Consider the following 23,838-nt stretch of genomic DNA (forward strand, 5'->3'; position numbering starts at 1 on the left):
CAACGATGACATTCAAAAATTATTATTTGAGCATTTTCTTTTAGCGGAATAAATTGACAATGGTAATCAAAGTGATAACTCCCTTTAAATCATGTTGTTTTGGTATATCTGGAGGATTAAAAAATTTCTTTCAAACGTCCGAGGTAAAGGAGACGTTCACATCGCTTCATACACACTGCAATATATGTCTGTTTTGGGGTTTTTTTGTTTGTTTTTTTAGATCTGCAGAGGTCCATGTTCGCAATTCTTTTCACTCACTGAGAAACTATGACACGTCCAATCAGTTTCTCTTTTCTGTTCATTCTAGTTAATTCAGTATCCACTTTAACACATTCATGTGCAGTAAAGTATTAATTTGTTACAAAGCAACATTTCAAAACCAACAGCAAAAACTACTAACTTCTCAATAACTATTCAATCACAAACTGAATTTCGAATAAAATTATCCAGCAACTAACCATTGAATAAGCAATAAAATAAAAACTTAACAATTTTTCCCCACCTGATGTTCAGAACAGTCAAGGTCACTCTGTCTCAACAGACGCACATCACCCGAGCTCTGATACATTCAGACTGATGTTACAGCACATACATATATGCACACACACATGAACATGCACAGCTCGGTAGTCTGTCTTGTCGTATCTCTGAGTGTCTTCATGGTACATTTGGTGGTCTTCCAAATTGTTATTTTTGCGATTTTGGTAAGAGTATTGTTCTTCAGCAAAACGCATTTCATATTTTTTTTGGTCAGATTTCCTAAAATGGAAATTTTCCTTTTTGCTGTGGCTTGAGTGGTGAAACCGTTCCAGATCATATCTATTGATATCTTGGTGAGAGGTCAGATGGTTCTCACTTTGATGTGTTTTTCTTTGGTTCCATGTTTTGTTAATATTTCTTTATGCTCCTCTCATCTGTTTGTAGTCAGAGGCACTTTTCACGGTGTCTCTCGGGCATAGGTGTTGCTACTTGTTTTTGTCTTGTTGATGTCACATTGTCCATGTTGTGTTTTTCTCTGTTGCCATAAGATGTTGTGAACATGGCGTCCGATGTTACCAGCTAATATTCCTGAACCTCTTTCGTTTGGATGTATTTCATCGCGCATGTTTGTTTTGACTTTCATGTTGTCATGTTGAAGGCAGGTCACTTTCTTTTGTTTCAGGCTGGAAAACACCATCACATTATACACTTCATTTCCTTCCATGATTTCATCTGATGTTTGGATAATATTACTGATGACAATTTTGGAATTTTTTAATAGACTTTGCAGTTTTGAGACGTTTTTCATCATTCTTTTGCTTGCTTTCCTTGTGGAGGGTGTTCTCAGGTTGTTGATACCAATATGTATGACAATAACGTCAGGGTTGTTTTCATCATTTTGTTCAATTTCAGTGATATCATCGATTTTTGTTGCTTTTTTCATAGTAACTCTGAAACCATATGATTTGCCGAGGCGTTTTTGGTTAACACCTTGAAGTACTGAGTCACTGATGATGAGGAGGTGAGGTAGTTGTTCGTCATCAGAGGGGCATGTATCTTTGTTTCTTGTGCTGGAGGTGTCACTTTCAGTGTCTGATGAGCTGCTTTCACAATGTTTCAGCAGCCTGTCGAGTTAAACTTCACCTCAGCTGGGCACTACTGTATCAAGACCCTTGGAAACAGTCAAGAGAGCGAAGAAGATTCTGAAATTCTTCTCATGATGGACAGCTTAGATGAGGAAGAACAAACAAAAGCTCTGGTGAAACTTCACAAACAGTTTGGCCATTCTTCAGCAGAAGGCCTACAGAAACTGATGCAAAATGCAGGAATCAAAGACCCTGATCTGTACAAGAAAATGACAGAACTGGTGGAAGAATGTGATGTGTGTGCTCGACATAAAAAGACACCGCCAAAACCAACAGCAGCTTTGCCTTTGGCAGATGACTACAATCAAACAGTGGCTGTTGATCTGCATGAACTTGGAAAAAAAATCCTTGGTACTTCCATATGATTGACATGTACTCCAGATTCAGTGCAGCTACAATCATCAAAAGCAAAGAGTCATCTGTTATTGTACAGAACTTCATGAAGTACTGGATTGCAGTACATGGCCCACCAAAAACAGTCATCAGTGACAATGGAAGAGAATTCAACAATGGAGAGTTTCAAGAAATGTGAGGAAACTTAACATTGAAGTGAAGATGACAGCAGCGTACAGCCCATGGAGCAATGGTGTGGTAGAATGACACAGTCAAACACTCTTAACATGTTGATGAAGATCATGACAGACAAGAAAGATCTTGACTGGGAAACAGCTTTGTGCTGGGCATTGGCAGCAAAGAACAGCATGGTGAACACTGTCATCTGATGGAAACACAGTCTCTCTACAGCAAACCAAGTATGGAGACAACTTGGAGCTGATCCCCATTGAAAATAAAAGAACACAACAAAAACAGAATGACATGACAGCAGATGAGAAACAGGCTTACAGATCAAAAGTTGGGCAGATTCTATGGACATCTCGACAAAGTCGTCCTGATGTGTCATTCAATGCTTGTCAGCTTGCTTCAAACATCAAAGATGGAAAAGTTGAACATTTGATAGAAGCAAATAAAGTCATCAAAAGGATCAAGTCAGAACATGTGGAGTTGAAGTTTCATCATTTGGGATCAGGACCATTGAAACTGATAGTATACACTGATGCTTCCTCTGGAAATCGGTGATGGAGGAACTCAAGGTGGGTACATCATCTTCTTAGCAAACGAGGAAGGAAACATTATTCCTATTTGCTGGAATTCAAAGAAGATTCACAGAGTGGTCAGAAGCACATTGGCTGGAGAGACGCTGGTGATGGCAGAAGGAATTGATGAAGCAGTATTTATTGCTACATTGTTCATGGAGATCAGAACAGGAAAAGCAACCACAGAGGGTTTACCTCTAGTCTGTATGACTGACTGCAAGTCTCTACATGATGCTCTGAAGTCAACAAAACAAGTAACGGAAAACGTCTGAGACTGGAAATCAGTGGGATCAAAGACTTGATGGAGAAAGGCATGTTGAAAGAAGTGAAGTGGTCTGACACTCAGAAGCAATTGGCAGACTGTCTCACCAAGAGAGGAGCTTCATCAACAGTGCTGCTGAAAGCACTTGAAGATGGAAAAATCATTGTGTAGATCTTCTTTATTTTTATAAAGAGAGATGAGTTTTTAATTATTTCAATCATCAACTATGATGTTGAACCAGAAGTATATACTGGAAGTGGTGAACTAAGGGAGAGAACCTTGGAGACATAGCAACTGATGATGGCGGTTGTAAACGATGTCTTCGAGCAACATGATGTTGTAATCTAGTGTCAGTAGTTGACCAAGCCAAAGTGACAATTTGTTTCATAGTGAACGGTTTGTAAAGAAAGTGCCAGATAAACTAAATAAGAACGAATGTGTTTACTTGTAAGTGTATGCTTGCTATCTGTTCACTTGTCACTCCAAATCAGAATGTGTTCTCCCCAAAAACACTAACAACAACACTTATTAACCACACCCTTTTATTTATTATTAAGAGAGATATCAAAAACTGCTGCTTATGGCCTGGACTGGAATATAATTTTTTTATGTGGGGGTGGGAGGGTGGGGGGGGGGACAGTTATAACTTCACCGCCGTGAATGTTCTTCAGCAGTCTCGCCAGCTCCTGGCTCCTCACTGAGCACGTCTCGATAGTCCCACCATCACGTTCACCTTCTGTGCTAATAGTCCGTCCTGATGGTCCCACCATCCAGTTCTGTGGAAGTCCCGTGCGCAGTACCCTGGCACTCGGCACAAAACAAAACCTGTGGCCTGTCCCTGGCCACTAGATGCCTGCACATTTTTAGTATATGTCAGTTCCTTGACTTTCTGGATGCAAATCCCCCTCCTTATTTCCAGTCCCACTGCAGACCATGTTTTGAATGTTATTCCTAGAAACCTAAGTGGACAAACAAGACAACATAGACACCATACCTTTACATAAACACTAAAGAGGAAATCTTCATCCGATACCATTGACATAATTTCCAATTATCACTGAAGCTGATATAAAAAAATATTTGCTTGAAAAATGATGTCCATTCACCACCCTAAGTAATGCCAAATACAATTACTTTAAAATGATTCCCATTCATCCCATCAGGAAATACCAAAATGTAGCTGCATAGCTACTACACAATTCATTGTTTAAACAAGAGAGGCAAGGCCTTCAAGACTCACTTGTGATACACTTAAAAAAAAAAAAATCTAATCGTTAAAATGTGTTCTGTATTTGTTATTATAAAGCTTTGGGTTAAAAAAAAAAAAGAAAAAAAGTCCTAACCACATTCGAACCCCGCGTGTTCGGGTGAGAAGAAACTGTCTTACCCATTACACTATCGTGGCTCCTTAACTGACGTTCTAAAATTTAATATTTGAACATAATTTTTTAAAGGGCGATAAATCAATTCCAGTATCTGCAATGAGAACGCTGTTTAAATCATATTATTCTGGTGTATCTTGGGCATTCAAAAAATCTTTAAAGGCAATAAAAAAAAAATTCTTTTTAAGTCCGCGGTAAAGGAGACTGGCTATCACCGCAATCACATTGCAACATTTAGCTGTTTTCTCTAGATCTAGATAGATGTACAAGTTTAGTTACACCCGCCGGGAATGTAGTACGACACTGTCGATTCAATTTCTCTTTTATGTTCATTCTAGTTTTATAGCTTTAAAGTTGATTTGAAAATTTAGTATTTTGTTAAACTAATAACATGTAGAGCCAAGTACAAGTACTTCTAAACGTCGTATGAAGTGAAAAGGACTTCATTTTGAGAAAAGTCAAGACTGGAAATTTTTTCGTTTCATCATGATCAATTCAAGGGTATTAACTCGCATTGTTTACAATTTTTAACTGTGAATTCCGACTGATTCTGTGGATATTTTTATGGCAGTTTGGGGCATAATCCAATAAGTGATGAGGCGTTCACAAATCTTTCTCTGAATAAATATTTAACGGTCTCCTTCTCCAACTTTCCATCACATGTTATCGTGTATTGTCCATTGAATATAGGATTGAACGGGCAGGTGAACAACTTGAAACAAAATGGCGTCGTTCGCGTTCGCGAAGAATATGAGCACGCGCTTTGAATGTGTATAGATATGTGTACACAATTGATTTTTGCCCATGACCTTCAGGGCTCAGCCAATAGATCTGTCAAGTCCACTCGTCGTATTGATTTTAGTATTTTCCGAAAAAGACCACTTGGGTGAATAAACATAGTGAAAGCCCTGTACACTGAGAGTAAAACACACAAGCTTTTTATGTATTAGTATAATTTCAAAATATAATGTTTAAGATGAGAATGATCAGTTTAAAGCAAATTAAGTCCCCTAGCATTAATTACAGATTAATTTCCCTTTTTTACTATCTGCACCAAAACGTTTGCAAAATAAATAAAACTTCCATGCTTAGCAAAAGAAGTTCCTGTTTGAACAAAAAATTATAATAATGACTACTCTTGTTGTTGTGTCAGAATACCAGATCAAAGTGCCAAGTTTAGAGAATACAAAAAATATAAATATAACAGTAAATGCAGTTTGCATATAATTTGGCTTCTTTTTTATTTTTTGTGCCCATCCCAGATGTGCAATATTGTTTTAAACAAGATGACTGGAAAGAACTGAATTTTTCCTATTTTTATGCTTAATTTGGTGTCAACTGACAAAGTATTTGTAGAGAAAATGTCAATGTTAAAGTTTACCACGGACACACACACACACACACACACACACACACACACGAACACCGGGTTAAAACATAGACTCACTTTGTTTACACAAGTGAGTCAAAAAAGTCACCATTTCTTTGCCATCAAATAGTCTTACAAAACTTCAGACATAAATAAAGTAACTATTATCTATTATTGACCTAACTGTATATCATCAGAACACCAAGTACTGATTACCCATACAAACTTTACAGCAAAATCAAATCAACCACAACATATCAATGTATCTGTCATTTAAACGCTACATAAATTATCCATTCAAATGTCCTGCTTTTATATACTATGGTCAATATCCCATCACAAAATGTAGTCAAAGTCATTTCAAACTGAGTGCAATAATTTTCAATATACCTTTACAGGCAAAAATATGTCCCTAACCTGGACAGCTTCATAACACCATCTGCCAATCAAATCTGCACTTCACAGCAGCACATCACATTCATAACTCAGTGTATGATTACAAAAATGCATGTGAAACACATGAAACCATTTTTCAAAAAACATTCCAATCCCAGAAGTAATATGTTGCCCTGTAAAAAAATGGATCTAGGGAGAACAGTGTATTAAAAAAAAAAATTCCAATCACCAATATAAATGTTGCCCTGTAAAAAAATGGATCTAGGAAAATAGGGTACCATTTTCTTTACACAGTTCATAGGACATTATAGTCCACCAGATTTTCACCGTCTTTCTTTTCTTACCACCAAGAACCACTTTCTTGTACTCTGCATATTATTGACATACTTTTGTAGTTTTTCCCTCCATTTTGAGGGACTTCAAGATGCCCATTTGTGTCCTCAGAGAGTTCATTTTCACCTGGTGAGTCTTTGAGAAACTGTCCCAGAAGAAATCTCCCCATAGCTTCCACCACTGATGTGGGCTTCGATGGCATGGTTGTTATGTTTCCCAGCCACAAAGGCTTCAGTGGAGCCACTGGCGCAGATGCTCGACTGATGATGTTTCTAAAGCCTGTTCCTCTCATGAGTTTTCCCAGAGTACAAAGAAAAAACATGTGAAGTAAAATGCATGAAGATATACCGCATTCTTGGCCATCAGTGTTTTCTTTGCAACTGCAAGATCAAATGTGACAAAATCATATTCCTAACCCAGTTGTCTTGTTGCATTCAGTGACACCTGCAGTACATGTTGCATTGTTATACTCTTTGTGACAGGATGAAGAACAGGTTGCATATAGTCAATAGGTGACTGCTCCTGCCCATATTCGTTCCATTGAGTGACACCCAGTCTGCCAGTTCTGTAATGGGTTGCTCACAGAATACTGTATGTGTATCTGGTCAGAATCTGCAAGAATCTGGACACAGCAGCAGCATCTGCAGTGAGCTGAATGTGGGCATGAGTGTCAAGTTTTTTGAGTTCAGGCTCATCTTTTTGTTTGTGAAACATGGCTTGAACTCTAGAGGCTGATACTGAAGGCTAGGTAGGTGTGTCCATGTGTTCCGTATGTAAATCTGAATGAGACAGCAGAGAGTGAGGGCTACCTCTTCCAACCTTCTATCCCCTGATGCAGAAGGAACAAAAGCACTTTTACAAGTATGTATGTGTGATGAGCACAGAAACTCATTCTGGTTATTTGGAGCTGCAAAACCTATTTTGTCCCAAAATGTTCAGTCCTGTGGTTTGGATTGTGAAACTGAGGGTGTTTCTCTTGAATGTATGAAACGTCTCTCCACATTGATACACACTGTACTTCATCTTCGCCAGAGACAGTCTTTTCTATTTCCTCACACACATGTTTAAAATTGTTCCTGTGGGCTTCCTTTTGCCCTGTAAATATTTTGTCTCTTCTTCCATGTCTGTCCACATGCCTCAGAATTAAGTCCCTTCTGAAAGATTTTGTGGCAGTGTGCTTCGGTGCCACAAGGTCTGTCATGTATTTAGATGATCACTACAATTCACTCGGTTAGAGCTACGGCTTTGATCGAGTCTTCAGCAATGTTTGCCATACTTTTTCCCATTTGACAGCTCTGGTCTTTAGAAACTGGGTTCTATTCTTCACTTTGTCACACATAATGCAGCGGTCTTTTGGAAACAAAACATTTAAAGCTTATAGTGGAAGTTGTCTTATTTCCTGGGAGTTGATAGTCCAGTTGAGGTATCCCTCTTCTCTTCAGCTTTCTGTCCCTGTATCATTGTTTCACTGTTTCCATTTAAGAACATGTCTGATATTTGTAGAGTTTTTAAAAAACGCCCTGTGAAATATGTCCAAAGGAACTTCTAGTCTCTTTGCAAACTTTGTGTAGCCTTCAAAATTTGTGTAAGTTTTCTGAGCATATCAAATTTCATATTTCTCATTCTGAGCCTTGCTTTGTTCAGTCAGGAACCTTGGCGTTGTCCTTGACAACACACTGTCCATGCAAAAATTTATCAGTCAGACATGTCAATCCTGCTACTGTCAATTGCGGCGCATCAGTTCCATCCGGAAATATCTGTCCATTGATGCAACATCTAGACTTGTTTCTCTCATTCTCTCTTGCCTTGACTACTGTAACTCTCTATTGTCTGGTTTGCCTGCTTCATCCATTCAGTCCCTTCAGCACATACAAAACTCTGCTGCCCGACTCGTCCTCAGAAAGAAAAGAACTGAGCATATCACTCCTCTTTTGCAACATCTCCACTGGCTCCCTGTCTCACACAGAATAAAGTACAAGATCAGCACTCTATGTTATAAACGTATTCACAAATCAGCCCCTTCCTATCTCTGTGGCTGCCTTCACCTCTACACTCCATCTCGCTCACTGCGATCAGCTTCAGATCTACTCTGTTTACGCATACCCAGATTCAAACTCTTGATTGTTGGCCGCCGTTATTTCTCTGTCTCTGGACCTTGCAATTGGAATGAACTTCCTCTTTCGCTTCACCAAGTCTCCACACTCAGCTCTTTCAAGTCTGGCCTTAAAACCCACCTCTTCCCAAAATAGCCTCCCTTCTCAGCCGCTTCCTTGTCTTCAGTGTCTCCAGTTTTAGAGTTATGCATGCGTGTGAATGACTGGTGCGAAAGCGCTTTGATTTGTCTGTGCACAAGATTCAGCGCTGTATAAATACCATTATTATTATTAGCATTATTACTAGTCTGTCTCGAAGTTCTTTTTGTTGTGAATAAAGCAGAATTTTAAAATTTTGTCTGCCCTTCTACCTTTTCTAATTAACACAAATAAAATGAAAGTGGGTTCATCTTGTGGGCACTGTGTCATTGCAACTAAGTATACCCCAGACTTTATCTATCTAGTTTAAAGAAGGAAAAGATGTGTGTGTATGTGTGTGTGTATTATATATATATATATATATATATATATATATTCTTCCCCTGCATCAGAACTACAAACTTACCTCTGTCGGATTGATACAGTTTCTTTCATAAAAAATGCATTGGGAAAAGAAAAGGAAAAAAATCCCACCCCGTTTCATTTACAGTATGGCCCTTGCAGTCGGCTGGGTCATAAACCATGTTCAATAGACTGATTAAATGCAATACTACATATATAACACAGTTGTATTCTAATACAATGCCTAATTTGTCAGCAGTTATCTTACGTTGATAAACAAATCCTTTATCCACTAACCAGGTTACTGGCATTTGAACATTTTCAAGACACCGGAAGTATTTAATCACATGATAAGCTATTACAGCACTAATCCAATTTTAATGTCATTCTTGGAATAGCTTACTCTATGTGTAGACACAAAGAAGTTAACTGTGTGATGAAATTTGTGGATATAGTGCCGTTTCAAGCATTTATACCCCCAAAAGTTATCTATAGGGCCCAAAGAAGGAAAAATGGCCAATATTTAACCTCCCCATGCATTTTAACTGTAATTTGAATTTGGCAGACTGGTATATTTTGATTTTGGTCAACACTTTGAGCCACAGTTCACGCCATATACCATATTAAGACTGTGTTCATGTTTATTCATGATTGAAATGTAAAGCGCTTTGAGCAGTATTTCTGGAAAAACTTGCTATGTAAATGCCCACTATTATTATTGTTATTATCAGTTGCTGGTGTATATTTGTCATTGCAGGTTAGACTGGCCAATTCGCACAATCAGCTTCAGTCATGATGGCAAAATGCTGGCATCAGCCTCTGAGGACCTTGTGATTGACATAGCTGAAGTTGAGACAGGTATGTCTTGATTGATTCATCAGTTGTTTGTTAATCTGAATGTGTGGAAATGTGTGTGTGTGTATGTTTTGTTTTTTTTGTGTTTTTTTATTGTTGTTATTTTTCATTGTTTTGAAAGAGTGTCAAAGAACTTCATTGCTTTCCTTGTCTGTAACTATCTCATTTAATATTTCATATTTTCATTGAATGTACTATCTTTTCAACTATCCCCATGGAACATATTTCATCACAGGAGAAGACTGGGGATATTCATTTTGTTACACACACTAATTTGTTATGCTGCAAGGAAACAATGGATTTACACTTTTTAAAATTTGTAAAGCAGTGATTGTTTCTTCCAGAAGTTTTGAACATCAGCCAGTGCTGGGAGTTCAAATCAGGAAAAATTAATTTCATATCTCTTTATGGTTCATATGTGTAAACAGTGTATCAGAACTGCCAAGTGAAGTCAAAATGATCTTTATTGAGGGCAAAAGAATAAGCTTGCTCAGCTTTTTTACATTCTGCCCTCAGAAAAAAAAAGAGAGAAAAGAAAAGAAAACAGAAGAAAAAGGGGAGGTCGGAAAAGCATACCATGAAAAATCAACCACGACAAGACACAAGAATTCTATGGGGAAAAACCAATACATGGACAAAATTTATAGCAAATAAACAAATAAACATCAGGTTGACACAATTATAACTCACGAAAGCAATTTCCTTGCATCATTAACAAATACATAAGGAAGAGAGAGAGAGTGAGGGTGAGAATGAGAGCAAGACTGGAGAGAGAGAGAAAGACAGACACACAGACAGAGACAGAGAGACATGGAGAGCTGATCAAAGTAAAAGTTGAGAGAGGGAGGAAAAGAAAGTTGGGAGTTGGAAGACAGAGAGACAGTAACAGACAGACAAGCGGACACACAAATAGACAAGCATGTCAGAGACACAAGGATAATCATGTCGAAACATAAAAGGGATCATGTTTTTTCCATCAGGTATATCTTTAGAGCTTTTTAAAAAGTTTGCTTCAAATCACATGCTTTTCAGGAGAAAGGTAAGCTGTTCCATATCATTTCCCCAGAATATGTTAAACTAGATTTACATAAATTGGGGGGGGGGGGGGGGGGGGGGGTCATGGAAAAGACAGCTTGTGAGTTTGTCTATTTTCATTTGTAATAAAATTCTGGATTATTTTCTTTGGGGCCATTCCATTCATGACACTGCATAAAATACATTTGTTAAATAAGAGGCTGCTTCTGAGTGGGAGGATGTCTAAGTTTTTGTAGTCAGTATCTGTCACAGTACTGGATTTTAATTTGATCAGTTTTGTAGCTCTTTAGTTCAAACGACTGATGTGTTTTAGGTCAGCTTCTCTGGCATTATCCCAATAGGTGCATGCATAGTTCATGAGAGATAGAATATATGCATGAAAAAATAGTTTCCTTGAATGAAGACTGAGAAAATTCTTGGCCTTGGTAAGTTGGTATATTCTTGTGGAAATTTGTTTTCTGAGGTCAACAATATGATCGGACCATAACAGGTCATTGTCTGAAATGACCCCTAATACTTTGTGTGATGTAACTTCTTCAAGGTTTTGTCGAAGGATGTATAATGGTGCAAAAGAGAAATGCATTTTTTTGTCGCTTTTGTTATGTGGTCACATTCATACATTTAATTTTGCCTGTGTTGAGGGGGACATATGGCTCAACTTGGTCCATTTTGTCAGACTTTTTACATTGTTCTGAAGATTTTTTACAAGTTCTTTGGGATTTTTATTGTTTGACTGAAGTGAAGTGTCATCAGTGAACATTTCCCATATGCGCTGTATATGTAATGGCAAGTCATTAATGCAGAAAGAAAATAAAAATGGTCCAAGTACTGATGATTGTGGTACAAGGTTTGTTTGTGGAAGTATATTTACTGACATAAAAATTGTCATGATTATATGGCCATTTGAGATGTCCCCACTAGAACTGTCAGCAAGCACCACAACACAGGCCACAATTCACAATTTCACAGTTTCAGCCACAAAATTAAAATTGAGGGACTGGATTTTTTCTTACTAAACACAGAAATAGATTCGGAAGGTTTAACTTTACTCCTGTGAAATACGTTTTTGTGTGATATTTGATAAAAATGCTAAAATGATTCATATATCTTTATTATTACTTGTGTTTTCTTCCAGCCAGGAATGTATATTTGGAGAAGAAAAAAGAAGAAGAAGAAGAAAAACAAAGTCAATACACCTAATTTAAGATGGAGAAGAGAGCCATCTGGTGTGTTCTCTTGTCTTGTCCAGACTTGATGTTTGTAATTCACTCCTTAATGATTGTCATCAATATTTAATACAAAAATTTCAGAACGTTCAAAACACAGCAGCAAGGTTAATCTTTAGAACCAAAAGACTGTCAGTATCACTCCTTCTTTGTTCTCTTCTCTGGTTACCAATTTCTGCTTGCATTCAGTGTAAAGCCACAACTCACACCCTCAGCTCCATTTCAGTTGCCGCCCCTCAATATCTGAGAGAAGTCATTTAAACTTACACACCCTGATAACAACTCAGATCATGTTCCAATGTACCTTTTATTTACCTGTGTGCTAGCTGAATTGGTAGCGTAAGCAGCACTGACTTGAAGTTGTGTACCTTGTGAATGGAGAGAGTTACCGCTCTTTACTATTTGTTAATGGATTACAGGATCTTTAACGTGCATATTTGATCTTCTGCATGCATATACACATGAAGGGGGTTCAGGCACTAGCAGATATGCACATATATTGACCTGGGAGATCGGAAAAATCTCCACCCTTTACCCACCAGGCATCGTCACTGAGATTCGAACCCAGGACCCTCAGATTGAAAGTCCAACGCTTTAACCATTCAGCCATTGCCACTCTCCCTCACTTCAATCTTTTAAAACTGGTCTGAAAACACGTCTTTTGAAAACACATATGGATACCATTTTATGACATTTAATTATGAGCCATGAAACTCAGTGTGCTTGTGTGTGTACATGTGCGTGTGTATGGGTGCGCACCTGTGTGTGTGTGTGAGTTTGGATTTGTTTTGAGATTGGGGTGATAATGTTCGTCCTTTGGATTCGAAGATGTCCATGGCTTCAAAAATCTGATGGAAGACTGGTGGCTGTGGGTCCAGAGGTGACTGATGAGGCCAATCCTGGCCCTGAAGGCTCGCCCACATGTGGGACACAAGTGAGTGGGTGCTGTTGTGCCAGTGGATGCTGCTCAGGCCTTGCAGACAGCACGCTTTCATTGTGCCTCAGTGATGCACTTGGCTTCTGCTGCATGGGCTCCTGTGGTGATCTTGCGGCACCGAGCTGGATGGTCCAGAGCAAGCATCTCCCACATGGTAATATTTATGCCCAGGTCTTTGAAGGATGCTTTGAGGCAGTCTTTGTAGCATTTCTTCTGCCCTCCAGCGGAGCGCTTGCCCTGACAGTTATCCATACAGCAGCTGCTTAGGCAGTCAACTGTCTGCATTCTGACCACATGTCCAGCCCACCTGGATTCGGCTTTCTGCAAGAGGGTGTAGACACTGCAGAGGCCAGCTTGTTCCAGGACTTCTGTGTCGGAGACAGCCCAGGTGGAAGTGATTGAGCTGCTAGGTGTGTCTGCTGTAGACAGTCCAGGTCTCACTGGCGTATAGAAAGTTGGTAAGGACCACTGCACAGTAGACCTTCGGCTTTGTGGTAGCTCTGAGTCCTCTTTGCTCCCAGACGTTCTCACAGTCTCCCAAAGGCCTTGCTTTGGCGATCCTGTTGTTGACCTCAGCATCTATGTTCACTGCATGAGCGTAATGCCCAGGAAGGTGAAGTTGTCAACTGTGTGGGGTTCTGCCCCTTCACTGTGATGCACAGCACCTGGTATGGCTTTCCTAGGGCTGGCTGGTACATGTCTTTTTGGTGCTTATGGTGAGACAGAAGTTATCACACGCTTGTGAGAAGCAGTCCATTTCACACTGCATATACACTGTATAATGGGTATTATGATGTAGAGGTGTGTGGGTTGTTGGGTTGCTGATGTGTTTGGATGTGTGTTTTTGTGTGTGTGTGTGTAAATAAATAATGTAATATGAAGTCTTTGAATATGTTTTATACTTGTATGTGTTAAATCATTATTTTTCTTCCTTTTAAGTAATGGCACATGTGTGTATGTGTATGTTTAATGTAAAGCACTTTGAGCTCACTCTTAGTGAGGAAAGTGCTCAACAAGTACCCATTATTATTTTCAGATATATTGGTATTGTTATTATTTTTTTTTTTTTTTTTCTTTCTTATTAACTTTAAATAAGCACCGGTAAGGTCTTAGTCAATTAACAGACCAAATCATTTATGTGTGTTACCAGGGGAGAAGATTCATGAGATACCATGTGACACACCTACCTTCACTGTAGCCTGGCATCCCAAACGCCACCTTCTGGCCTACGCTTGTGATGACCGCAGTGACAGGGACAGGGACCGTGACTCTGGAGTTGTGCGGGTGTTTGGTTTTCCAAATGATTCTTGAGAGTTTTTAGTTTCATCAGGACACCTGGTTAACATTGTCAGTGCTTTTTCAGTTAGTGATATGAATGTTGGTGAATGAGAGTAAGAGGGAAAGCGGGAGAAAGAGTGCAAACGCTGTAATGTAACCATACAGTTTTGTGTTAGCTGACCTGTTAATTTGTACTGTTCACATCAAAAGCTGTCATATTATTTTGTTTCTTATCTTTTTCTTTTGAAGTTTGGTCACAATAATCAACAAAAACAGTTGTAATGCCATTGAGTATTTCAAGACAACAGAATCAGAATAAAAGCTGAGCCATTGTGGTTTCATTTTCTTCAACTGCATTTTTATACACATTTCAAGTTGTCAGCTTGTGGTTTTGAATAAACTGTTGATGCTTTTTTTTTTCTTTTCTTTTTTTTCAATTTAATAGGAAGCTCTGAACCTTGCCTTCAGTTTGATTCAGTATATTCTGTAGTATGCATGAGTTGGTGTGGGATTGAGAAGAAGTGACACAACTGAAAACCTGTGTATGTGTGTTTGTAAGTATGTTCATGCTTGTCTGCTATTCATATTCAATTCAGTTCATCTTTATTCTCTTTAAAAAGAACTTTTGTTTTGTGATGGGCAGACATAGAACACTACACAGCACATTTGAGATAGAAAAGAAAATGTATGCACACATCATAAAAAAATCCTAATGGTCTAAATGATATACATGCATAAATACATAAAATTGCCACAGGAAAAAGAATTCAGTTACACATACTATACCATGACCCACTTAGGCAGACTCCAGCAAGGTTTTTATTCCTGTTCTGTACATGTACTATACTACTCCACCCAAGCAGAGAAATTGGAAGTAGCTGTGCCAAGTTGCAATGGTATATTATTACCTCCTTTTCATGTATGCAGTGTCCTGTACTTTTGCATCCATTTTAAATTCCTACAGCCTGTGCCCCAAGCAACTATCTTTTGCGTTAAAAATGTTCACCTCTGTCAGTCAGTTGTTTCAGCTTCACGTGTCATCATGTCTTAAAACAGGAAGAAACGGAAAGCAAGTCTGTCTCACTGATTTGGATGATTGGGCTAAAATTAAGCCCAGATTATATGATCGATTGGCGACAAGCGATTTATTTCAGTGTGTCATTTTCAGAAGTCCCGCCTGGGGGTGACAGGACTTGTGCCTGCACATCTGCAGTAGAGGGACATTTGGTTTTTCACCATCATTTAGCCCCACAAAAGTCCTCTTCAATGAATAATTCTGGATTGTTTCAGTTAACGAAAAGAATGATCTTGATGCCTGTTGTGAGTGCTTGTTTTTTTTTAACATTTCAAAAGATGTTACAGCAGAGAAATATCCTGTTTACATTTTGTTTATGTTCATGCACATATTGAATTAATTGCAGTAATTACAAGCTACCAATTGAAAATGGATATTTTCGTGATAAAGCAAGTAATGAAAGATTATGCCATAAATGTGATTTGTCAGTAATTGGACATGAATTTCTTTTCATCATGACTCCCCAATGCCATCTTCATCCTAGGTCATGTTATATTTTTTGTAAACTAATGTTATCAAATTTGAGAAAACTTATGCTTTCAGTTTCAAAATTTATAAAAATTATAAAGATGGCAAATGCATGTAAGAAAAATTTTAACTTTGAAGTTTAAGCAATATGTCCTGCTTCATAGTTCTACTTTTCAAGAGTATACCCATGTAAGAGGTCGTTTTACAGGGTATTTTGATATTCTTTGTACATTTCTTTGTGTTTTGATAATTTTACTTTGTATTTGATACATGAGTTGTCAAAACAGTTCAGTTATTGTTTTTCATGTTTATTTCTTTTCTTCATCTGTTTGTAATCCTCAACCCCCCCCCCCCCCCCCGCACCCCCCCCCCCCCCCCCCTCCCAACCCTCCACCCCACCCCAAAATCATGTCAGTCTGTCATCTTCAGTGTTTAAATTTTCTGCCAGAGGGGACATTTCCATTTCGTCCATGGCATGTAGAGGAACTGGTGTGACACACATATTGCACCTATCACCTTACCTGCAAGTACACAGGCCCCTTGAGGGTTGGTGCCCACAGTGTTCATATCCATCTGCAACCTTCCCCACCCAACATGGGTAGGGATGCCATCCCGCAATACAGTGAGGAAGGAGTTTCTGGCAAGGAATGAGAGCCACATCTCAAGCAAGCTCTTTCAAGGGACGCAACTATGCACTGTCACACTTGTGTGGTAACCGCAACACTTTCCTCCCTTGGATCAGCCAAGACATGCACCCCACACTTCCAGTGCTGCGCCTCAGCAGTTGCAGTGTTAACACCATATGGGGTCAATCTCCAAGCTGGTCCTACAAAATCTGGAGGTGTCTTTACTTTAAAAAAAATCCTCAGGCTCAAAGACTGCCGACCAGACAAAGGGAATTTTCAGTCCATGCATAGCATGGAACAAGCTTCCCACCAACAAGCCATGAAAATAAACACTTTTTCTGAGGGAAAAGAAACTTATTTGTTTGTTTGTTAATGTTTGAAAGGAAGCAACAAATAAGCCATGTTTGTTGTTATTGTTTGTTATTGTTCTTGATAGTGTTTGATTTCTTTCCTTTTGACATTCTCTTTCAAACCCATCATCCTGTTTCCTAACATCACACTACACCCAGTTTATTGGCATACCATGTCTGTTCATTCATGTAGTTAGTTAATGTGGATATATTTAATCATGATTCATATTTATTCATTTACATACTCATTTCATTCACTTAATTCATGTCAATACAGTTTATGTAACACTGCATTAATTCACTATTCTATTTATTTGGTACTAAATCATTGTTGACCTTTTATCATTTTATCATTATTTTGTTATTTACCATCCAGTTTTCCTCCAGTTAAAGTATTTTATATCCTCCTCCTTCTGCGTTCCCTAGCCACGCTAGATTTTCAGTCCAGTCAGGACGGCAAAGTCCGCAGTCCACAGCATGGACCCCGCCGGTCCCCACAGTTTCTCCTGGAGCTCCACCAGCCTGGACCATGCCTGGCATCTCAGAGCATCGAAGATGGGGCAGGACTGCAGGATATGGGAGGGGGTCTGTGGGCCTGTGCCACAATGGCACTGGTCAGTATGTGATATCTTTAGACATTAGAGATGAGAGAGGAACTGACAGTGTCCCGTTCGCAGTCTGAAGATTGTGACCTGTTCCGCTCTGTCCAGCTCATGGATGCCATCCTTTTCGTCTTCCGGCTCCATGTCCAGATGTTGGCGCCATGCTTTCCTGAAGCTGTCTCTCAGTATCGTCTTTGCCTCGCTGTAGGACACTGGGTGGGCTGGCTGCTCTAATTTGCTGCCTGCCTTGGATAGGCGGTCCGCCTCTTCATTGCCCCGTATGCCACAGTGGGAGGGGATCCACTGCAGCACCACAGAAGTTCTCTGAGGAGATTCAGTTCTTGCCTGATGTCTCTTTAAGATCTGCTCTCCTCTCCTCCTGGCGCCTTGGGACTCTGCAGGATAGACTTGCAGTCAGTCAGGAACACTGTGTTGGTGGGTAGTGTGTCTTCTAGCTGGAAGTCTGGGCTGCAAGTAGCAGAGCACAGGCCTCAGCACGGAAGTTGGTGGACAGGGTGCCTGTAGCCACTGACTTGATGGTTTTGCCCCACTTCCTCCGTTCTTCACTGCCTCTTCAGCAGACCCATCTGTGTATGCTCTTGCCCAGGTATCGGGAGGGTATTTGGTGCTTAGTACTTCCAGAGTCAGCGACTGTAGTTCAGCTGCTGTGTGGCACTTCTTGCTCTCGACACCTGGGATATTCAGATTGATGGCTGGGGTGTCATCCTGTCAGTCCTCATAGTTTTGAAGGGATTCAGTTGGCAGGTTGTTTGCCGACAGAGGATGGTGGTGTTTCCTCTCAAGAACCTTGAAGAAGTGGTTTGGGCTCTGTTGCTTCAGTCAGTTCTTTATGAGGGCTTTCAGTTTGGGGAGGAGGGGGTGTAAAAGGAGTCTCTTCAGGTTTTCATTTTGCCTCAGGAGTTTTTCTTGTCTCCTTTCTTCTAGTGAAAGGAGGCCTGTTGTTTTCTCCATTACTGGCACTTGAGGGGGTTTCATGCTGCTTGTGATGAGTCTGAGGCCAGCATTCTGTGTCTTGGTCAGTTTGTCAAGGTTGGTCTTAGCAGCAGTTGACTATTTTGTTCCTGCCAGCTTCTTCATCAGGGCCATTTTCCTGAGGCTTCTGCTGCGTATGGAGCTAATTTGAGGGGTCCAGGTGAGCTTTCTGTCCAACTTCACTCCTAGGTAGGTTGGGGTGTCTTGCTGAGGGATTTCTTGACCATCAATGCCTAGGGTGAACTGTGCTTGCCTTGCGACTCTTTATAAGGCGCTCTCAAACAGGCAGAAGTAATAAATCTACTTATGTTCCCGCCCCCCTATAGTGTTCAACTTTATATCAGTGTGATCAGTATGATTTATACTATTTTATCGTAAAAAGAACAGTTTTGTTGCAGACATTTTGACCTAACGCAAATTTTAATCTAAATTCCCTGGCCTATACAGGAATTGTATCATCCTGTCTCCCCAGTCTCACTGTGACATAAACAGGTGAACTTGTCATGGAATGTGTATAGACAAGTGGGTTGAAATGTAGCGAATCAGATCAAACTATTACATTGGACGAATCAGGATGGGTCAGTGAATCTGTCAGTTATTCACATAGCGTCACTGGGACAAACCAAGATTGGTTACTTCAGTTCAACCAGTTGGGGGAGTGAGTGTTGTGTATCTGGCATTGGTATGCACAATATTTTGTGGGAAGGAGTAAAACCAGTCAGCACAGATAGTTCTTAGCTGTCTCCCAGAAGAACTGAACACTGACACAGGCTGACTGACTGATTGGTGATATGAGGTGCAGGGAAATATTTGTTGGGCTGTGAGTACATGACTTGTAATGGTTTTATGTTATTTTGATAACTTTGTTGGGAACAATGTTTTGTGTCAGTGAACAGCCAGTTTAAGTTGATCTTGTGGCTTGTGGAAAGAAAAGGGGTTAAGGTGTGAAATCTGGCCACAAAGTGAGGGAAGTACTGGCCTTCATCTTTTGAGTCCCCCCCCCCCAACCCCCCACCCCCACTTCTATTTTGTTACAGATATCTTGTTCTGATTTCTGGTACAAATGATAGTGCAGTGATATATCAGTGCATTGTCAGTGTTGACTGACTGTGGAAGCAATGTAAGCACTGAAAGATGAGAAGCCATGGAGATGGTATGTGTGTCGCAGGTGTGTAGAGTTGTTCGGTTTTGCTACACCTAAAGTGGGTTTGATGTACTTTGATGCATTACTTATTGTGTATATTCAGTAGGTGGTGTTGGTTCAGTGTGAGCTGAACAGATCTATAGGCTAACACACTGTCAGTGTGTGTTGAAGATTTTTCATGTGTGTGTACACATAGGGGTAACAGCAAGTGTTTTGGAACACATGTTTGATTTCTTGGTAGTTGTGATAACATGTGTAGGAGTTGTGCTATGTTTCAGTGGTTTACTTTGTTCAGACAAGTGGGAAAGAACATCGTAATCTGGTTAACAAGGAGAACACTGAGGGTCAGTGCTATGTTATTGCACATTGCAGTTTACCGGAGTAAACTGGTAGTAATGTTTTCCCATGCATTTATTTATGTCAGTGGGACACTTTGTGAAGACAAAGAGGAGATTTGTTTGGTCATGGTAACACACAGTTTTATTATAAGTATGATGGGTAACAGGTGTTGAACACTCAGGGTTGTATTGGTCAGTCATATGTTTGTTTGGGGCACAGTATTGAATGTCACTGTTGGTGGCATGTAAGCTTAATGAAGCTTGTTTTACCTCACATAGATCTATGTGTATGATCTATGTGCCTATATCCCTACCAGTGCCCCCATCAATGATAAACTCGCCAAACGTATGCACGTTGTGTGGGACGTTCCCGTGCCTTCCTCCTACAAAAAGGCCATGTTTTGAACAGTACAGCAAACGCCCATACAACTTCACTTCCATGTTTGTCCCTCCCCCCCCCCCCCCCCCTGCACCCTCTCCCCCCCCCCCTGCACCCTCTCCCCAACCACCACCCATCCCCCAAACCCACTGCAAAGTAGCTATCCACCCACACAAAATAGGCAGATCAAAAGCAAACGCCATCGCCAAAGTAGCGGACCACCTGTTGGACAGCAAACAGCAGGTTTGTGCATCATGGATGTTACCACAGACTTCGCAAAATAGCTCTGCCATTACTGGTACCGGATTGGCTTCCTTGTTCTGCAATGATGGTTTCTAGTTTTAGTAAATGTCGATCCCTACCAAGGCGGTTTGTGCATCAGGGTTTATGCTGATCACTTCAGTGGGACACACATCAGACAGGCCATGAAGTAGCCGTTGTCCATATAGCCCCATATGAGGTGGTGTACAACTCACAGCCAAAACAAAAAACAAAAACAAAAAACAAACTCACAGCCAGTGCAGGACACAGCAGACAGACCAAGAAGTAGCCATCATCCACACACACCCTGTAAGCCCACGATTTCTCCCAATCCCACGATTTCTCTCACTTTCCCCTCGCGTTCCCCACCCACGATTTCTCACAATGTGTGAGAAGTCCCCTTTATTTTTATCAAAAACATTTCCTTTGTTATCGGAGTTGGTCTCTTGTCTTTCCCTGATGCAAATCTAAGTGAAAAATTAGAGGTAGAAAAAGAAACAAGAAATTGAGGCGACGACAATGACGATCATGGTAATGACAGTGGTGTTAGCGAAGACATTAACAATAGACGGCGAAGGTGATGGCGCAGTACTGGTTTTAAAAAATGTGAATGTATGTATATGTCAGTGAGTGAGTGGGTTAGTGAGTGTGTGTGTCGGAGGAGGGGCGGGGGCGGGTGTGGACGTTGTGTGCGTTCCCTTATGCGTTTTTACTTGGCTGGTTGATTTGGGCTTCTTTCACTGTTTTTTGTTGTTGTTGTTGTTTTATTTTATTTTATTTTTTTAATTTTCATGTTCTAAGTCGTTAGTGTCTTCTGTGAAACTGAGAATCTTTTATCAGTGAAATCTTGCATGCGAAAGGATGCTGACACAAACAGATGAACAACTGAAATGAGCAAGCACAAAATGAAGAACATTCCAAATAAATGTGACAGAAAAGGTTGCATCACAACAAACATCAAAACTATTTGGTCCAGTTTTCAAGTGCCCTACGTCAGGGTAAAGCCTCTAGCTGTTCATTCATTCGTAGTAATCACAGTCATGTATTTTTCATACTGTTATCTATGGTTGCTGTTCAAATCCCAGTGCTGCTGATTTCAATACTTCACAAGCCATTATTCTGAACAAGTCATAATTCTGCAGTACCTTGTGTAACATGTCTTTGATTGAGGGAGCCTTACTAAAGCACATATTGTCACCATGCACAGTTGACATGCGTTACGAAAGGGCAATGAAAGAACTGTTTACCGACTGCAAACAGCAGATGGGACAAAAGGCAACTGTGCAATGTGGCAGCTGACTGTGATTTGACAACACAATTCATGTGTTTGCATGGCTGCTTTTCACGCACCATAGGGTGAATGCCATTCATACTCTGTATGATTGAAACTTCTTGCAGAGTGAGGCAACCAACAAATGTTTTCACACATTACATTTTCGTGTCCTCCCAGTGTTTGCAAATCATGTTTTGTTGACACAGATATGAACAGTGGCATACTTGTCATAGCATCGTCATTTTTTGTTGTCAGCCTATTATCAGGACTTTTGCACACATAATGTACAGTCCATCAGCCCATACAGTGAACTGTAATTTCTTTGTCATTGTGTGGTGATTATGACCTTTACAACCCCAGCCATGAGTCTATTTAGTGAATTCTGATTTTCTTATCATATTATGATTATGACATTTATGTTCACGATGTATAACCTCTTGGGCCGTTCAGCGAGATCTGATTTCTTTGCCATTATCTTCGGATTTTGACGTTTACATCTTTCATTTGATTTGGACGTTTACATCCTTCATGTCGAGCCCATGCTGCTGAATTCACCATCCCCTTCAATTCCCCTTCATTTATCGTCAAACTATGACCACAAATACCACCAAGAAGCTTTGGTTATCAGATTGCAAGATAATGATGATAATAATAATAATAATGTAGCCAAGCGCTCAGCTGGCTTCAGATACTGCTTCACGCACAAGCTGTATAGCAGGCTCCTTTTCCGCAACTAACATGCCCGTCTTCAGTGACTCACTCATAATGCGTGACGCCATTCGTATAATAAATGCAAAGCCCCTTTTAAACAATTGCTCCAAAACATCTATTAAATCAAGTCTCAGTATCGTTCGCTGCAATATTATATTTGTTGTGCTTACACACACACTTTGATCAGTTAGAAGCATACTTGATTTCAGTTTAATCGTTCGTCAGTGTAAAAATTTCAAGCTTTCGTCATTTTGTCTTTCTCGTCACACATAATGCTACAGTCTACAGTTCTGTATGTGACTGCCGTTGGAAACTAAAACCACACCATTATAGTATTTGGATGAGATTAAGACAGGTATTTAGAAGATACAAAGCTGATCTTCATTGTCAACACTTAACGACAATCACTCCACAACTAGTGTCGTTCAACGGCCTGGCCAGATTTGAAATATGTGTTTCTGACGACAATGTCTCACTAAATGTTTCTTTTGTTGGATCAGTAAAATACAAGTATTATATACTGGCAGAATCGTCGCAATTCCATCTTTAAATCTATACCATTTGTGCTTGCCTATGTTAAACTGATTTACCGCAGTTTGTAATTTTCAGCGACAAGCTCGCTGAAACTGAACCTTTTCAGGTGACAAATTAAGATTATAAATTCATTTTAAATAATCAACACTTCATTTTATACTCATTAGAATGTAGGTGTTGGGCTGTTTCTTTTGCAACCAATCCGACGTAAATCGGTTCAGGAATCATTTAGAAATCACTGAACACCTTGTACCAAACACAATTTTAATCAGATTTAGCCCAGTTTGAACCAATCTGCTTCGCAGCACACGCAAGCGTCTTTGCAGTTTGCATGACTTGCATAAATAGACGGAGTGGGTGATCACTGGTCACTTTCACCTGAGCCAGGTTGTGGTGATAGCCAGCTAGCTGACCACTGACTGTGTGTGTCGCACACAGTGTGTTGTACCAAGCAGACGTCTCGCCACACTGCTTGCTGCATTGTCTTCTTTATTCTCTTCTTTACTTAATATTGTAATAAAACAATAGAAAAAACCCTTTTGTGACTGGCCTGCTATATGTCTTTGGGCCAGTGCGTAGATCTTTTCTATCCTTTAAATTCAATTCAGTATATCAGTAATTCTTTTGTACCGTCCCCTTTTATAATATACCACTCAGGTCGTTTTAATAATCATGTTGTGTTGCTTAACTGAACTGGT

The 23,838-nt window shown here is 39.9% G+C and overlaps 1 protein-coding gene across 2 annotated transcripts in view; it reads left to right on the plus strand.

The window, feature by feature from the left end:
* LOC143297341 (THO complex subunit 3-like) overlaps positions 1 to 16,290 on the plus strand; it is a 76,268-nt gene extending 59,978 nt beyond the window's left edge. Inside the window, exons 6-7 of one of the 2 annotated variants that reach the window (XM_076609646.1) lie at positions 9,813 to 9,913; positions 13,000 to 13,315. In XM_076609646.1, the coding sequence (XP_076465761.1) occupies positions 9,813 to 9,913; positions 13,000 to 13,055 (157 nt within the window). In that variant the 3' untranslated portion in view covers positions 13,056 to 13,315. Of the gene's footprint in view, positions 1 to 9,812; positions 9,914 to 12,999; positions 13,316 to 14,258 lie in introns of those variants that run through there. The other variant, XM_076609639.1, reaches the window with a different exon arrangement.
* Positions 16,291 to 23,838: the final 7,548 nt, after the last annotated feature.

The sequence above is a fragment of the Babylonia areolata genome, chromosome 2 (assembly GCF_041734735.1).
Source record: "Babylonia areolata isolate BAREFJ2019XMU chromosome 2, ASM4173473v1, whole genome shotgun sequence".
In the NCBI taxonomy this organism is placed as follows: domain Eukaryota; kingdom Metazoa; phylum Mollusca; class Gastropoda; order Neogastropoda; family Buccinidae; genus Babylonia; species Babylonia areolata.